This window comes from Oryzias melastigma, linkage group LG4 (genome assembly GCF_002922805.2).
Source record: "Oryzias melastigma strain HK-1 linkage group LG4, ASM292280v2, whole genome shotgun sequence".
Taxonomy (NCBI): domain Eukaryota; kingdom Metazoa; phylum Chordata; class Actinopteri; order Beloniformes; family Adrianichthyidae; genus Oryzias; species Oryzias melastigma.
In genome coordinates, this window is record NC_050515.1 from 27,492,479 (window position 1) to 27,495,453 (window position 2,975).

Genomic DNA, 2,975 nt, shown 5'->3' on the forward strand with positions numbered 1-2,975 from the left:
TCCACAGTGGCATCGATGTTGTTCCTGATATGGGCCATAACCAGCCTCTCAAAGCACTTCATGACTACCGGGGTCAGTGCTATGGGTCTGTAGTCATCAAGCCCCGTAACTGTGGAACCCTTTGGCACAGGAACAATGACGGATGTTTATAGGCAGGTTGGAACTGATGCCTCAGACAAAGAGATGTTAAAAATGTCTGCTAGCACCTCAGACAGCTCAGATGCACAGTCCTTCAGCACCTGTCCTGGGATGTTATCAGGGCCAGCAGCTCTGCAGACACTTTGAGGGGCGTGTCCCCTGGTGGAGTGGCGAGTTTGGTGAGGGGCGGTGGTACAGCAGGATCCTCAAAGCGTGCGTAGAACCTGTTGAGTTCATCTGCCAAAGAGGGGTCATCTGGACACTGTGCATTCCTGGCTTTGAAGTTTGTGATGCACTTAATGCCCCTCCACATACTCCGGGGGTCATTTGAAGAGAAATGCTCCTCAATTTTCCTGGCGTATGTGGATTTGGCTCTGTTTATGGCCGCCGTCAGTTCATTCCTTGCTGCTCTCAATACAGATACCTCACTACTCAGCTATCAGCTTCAGTGTTTTTCAGTTAACAGCTTCAGTGATTTCAGCTATTAGCTTCAGCATTTTTAGCTTTTAATTTCAGCATCTTCAGCAGCCAAATACAGCTTATAGCATTTATACTAGCATTGTTGCAGGTAATCCTATATATTTAGTTCATAACTATGTTATAAAAGTTACGGTTTTAAAGTTTTAAAAACTTAGTTTCAGTGTGTTCCTGTTCGGTCCGCAACCTAAGGTGTGTTTTGGATTTAGGCTCCCTGTCCGATTGAGTTTGACACACCTGTCCTAAAGTGTCTTCTACTCCACCCAGGTACTGCTGAATGGTTCGTTCCATTGAGTTCAGGGGTGGTAATGAAAGAGGAGGAGGAGGAGGCAACCATTCCCTGTGTGGTGTCTGACCCTCAGCTCAATGTGTCGCTGTATGAGCGTCCCAGCAGGACGCTGGTCCAGGGGATCATGTACCATCCAGCTCTGGGCTTCACAGGAAACCTAACTGACACGTCATACATGTGCTTGGCCTCCCGTGGAGATGAAGAAAGAGAGTCACAGGTGTACTATGTTTTCATCGTCGTAGGTAAGTTCACAGTTCCTGTCAGGCCGACTGTGTACCTTCCTACCTCTAATGTGCTTGTCAGCTCCTAAGAGGATGCAAGTGGAGCTGTGGGCATCCAGCAGTGTGCTGAAGCAGGGGGAGGTCCTCACCATCAACTGCACCACCAACTATGAAATGGTATTTTTCACATGGACCTTCCCGCGCAGACAGGTATCTGTCACCGCAACTGAGACACAGCTTTACTGCTTTTTTTAATATATTCATAAACATTATGGTTTTTTAAATATTGAGCAAATATATTCATGAACTATGTTTTCATCTTTTAGAGTCATTTAAAAAAAAAAAAAAGTTTACCTGAAGTCCCTTATGACAGTTTTTTTATTTAAAAAACATTCCCAGTAGTGTTTTTAACCAAAATCCCACAACCTAAATAACTTTAAAAGTAATTTTTCATGTTGATCTGAAGCCTCTGCTTCAAAAATATTCTCTGGGTGGGCGTGGCTTTAGGAGCTGAGCGGACCTGCTCCTTCAGGGCGCACAGACACGGACTGACGGTTAAATAGATCCTTTACTCTGTAAAGAATTCCAACATTGTTGCTAATTTTCTTTCTTGAATAATTAATGTGAAGTTTATTTTCAAGTTTTCATCTAAAATACCCCCAATAAATTGTATTTTTTCTTACTTTGCAAATGTTAACTTGATGAATATTAACTGGTAAATGTTCATCTGTTTGGTGACTAATAAAAATCATAAACTTTGTTTTCAAAGATAATTTATTTTCAGAAAAACAATTTTACACCTTAGCTTTATCTTTCTTTATCGCTACCATTAGTTCAAGGAAATTTGTTCCGGAGTAGGAAATTGCTGTATCATCTGCAAACAACAGAAACTGAATTACTTTTAGAAACTTTGCAGATATCATTTATGAACAAAATAAAACAAATAAAGATTCTAACCATCACTCAGCTGATGCAGGTGAAGGTTCTCTTTCATCCAGATGACGTCCTGGAAAATGGACGAGTGTCGTCCTTCAAACGTTCATCCGTTCAAAGACGACCTTTTTAAGTCCATTTGCTACGACTCAACTTGAAGACTTGTCTGCTGATATTTTTCTCCACAGGAGGTGGAGCCTCTGATGGAGTTTCTACCCAACCAATCCCGCACCTTCATCAATATCACCGCAGCAACTGCAGCAGATTCAGGCAAGTGGTTGGAATTCTGCTTCCTGACAGACGGCACTGAGGGACGGTACATCACTGAGATACTGACTCCTGATGTTTGTCAGCAAGTGACTGGGCTGTTCAATTCAATTCAATTCAATTCAATTCAATTTTATTTATATAGCCCAAAATCACAAATGAATTTGCCTCATTGGGCTTCAAAATATGAACAATTGTTAAAAACTAAACAGACTAAATAAACTGGTTATCCATGTTACCATGGAAACGGTCCCAATGCTGTTGGGAATTTAGGGATTTCCATGTTGATGAGCTCTTTCTTTGCAGGTGTGTATATGTGCACAGTGGAGGAACCAGTGCACGGGAAAAGGGCGGGAAAAAACATCAGTGTGCAAGTGCTGGGTCAGTACACACACGCGCGCAAACACACACAAACACACCCCAACACACGCAAACACAAGTACTAGTTCCAAATCTGCCCGTCTCTCCAGAGCGAGGTTATGTCTATCTATGGCCAGTGAGCGGCGCTAACGTGTCAGCTCTGCAACATCACATGGTAGAGTTGACGGTGGAGGTTAATGCCCTCCCCACCCCCACCATCACCTGGACCAGAAACAACCTGACCATCACTGAGGAAACAGCCTCCGTTTCCAACCGTCACTTGACAGGAA

General features: G+C 43.2%; 1 protein-coding gene across 3 annotated transcripts in view; it reads left to right on the forward strand.

Annotated features, from left to right (window-relative positions):
- Positions 1-2,975, forward strand: part of LOC112136844 (platelet-derived growth factor receptor beta) — a gene marked incomplete at its 3' end in the record, with an annotated part of 21,033 nt that extends 18,058 nt beyond the window's left edge. For all 3 annotated transcript variants that reach the window (XM_024258765.2, XM_024258766.2, XM_024258764.1), the window contains 5 exon segments: positions 883-1,146; positions 1,208-1,335; positions 2,247-2,328; positions 2,632-2,706; positions 2,796-2,975. In XM_024258765.2, the coding sequence (XP_024114533.1) occupies positions 883-1,146; positions 1,208-1,335; positions 2,247-2,328; positions 2,632-2,706; positions 2,796-2,975 (729 nt within the window).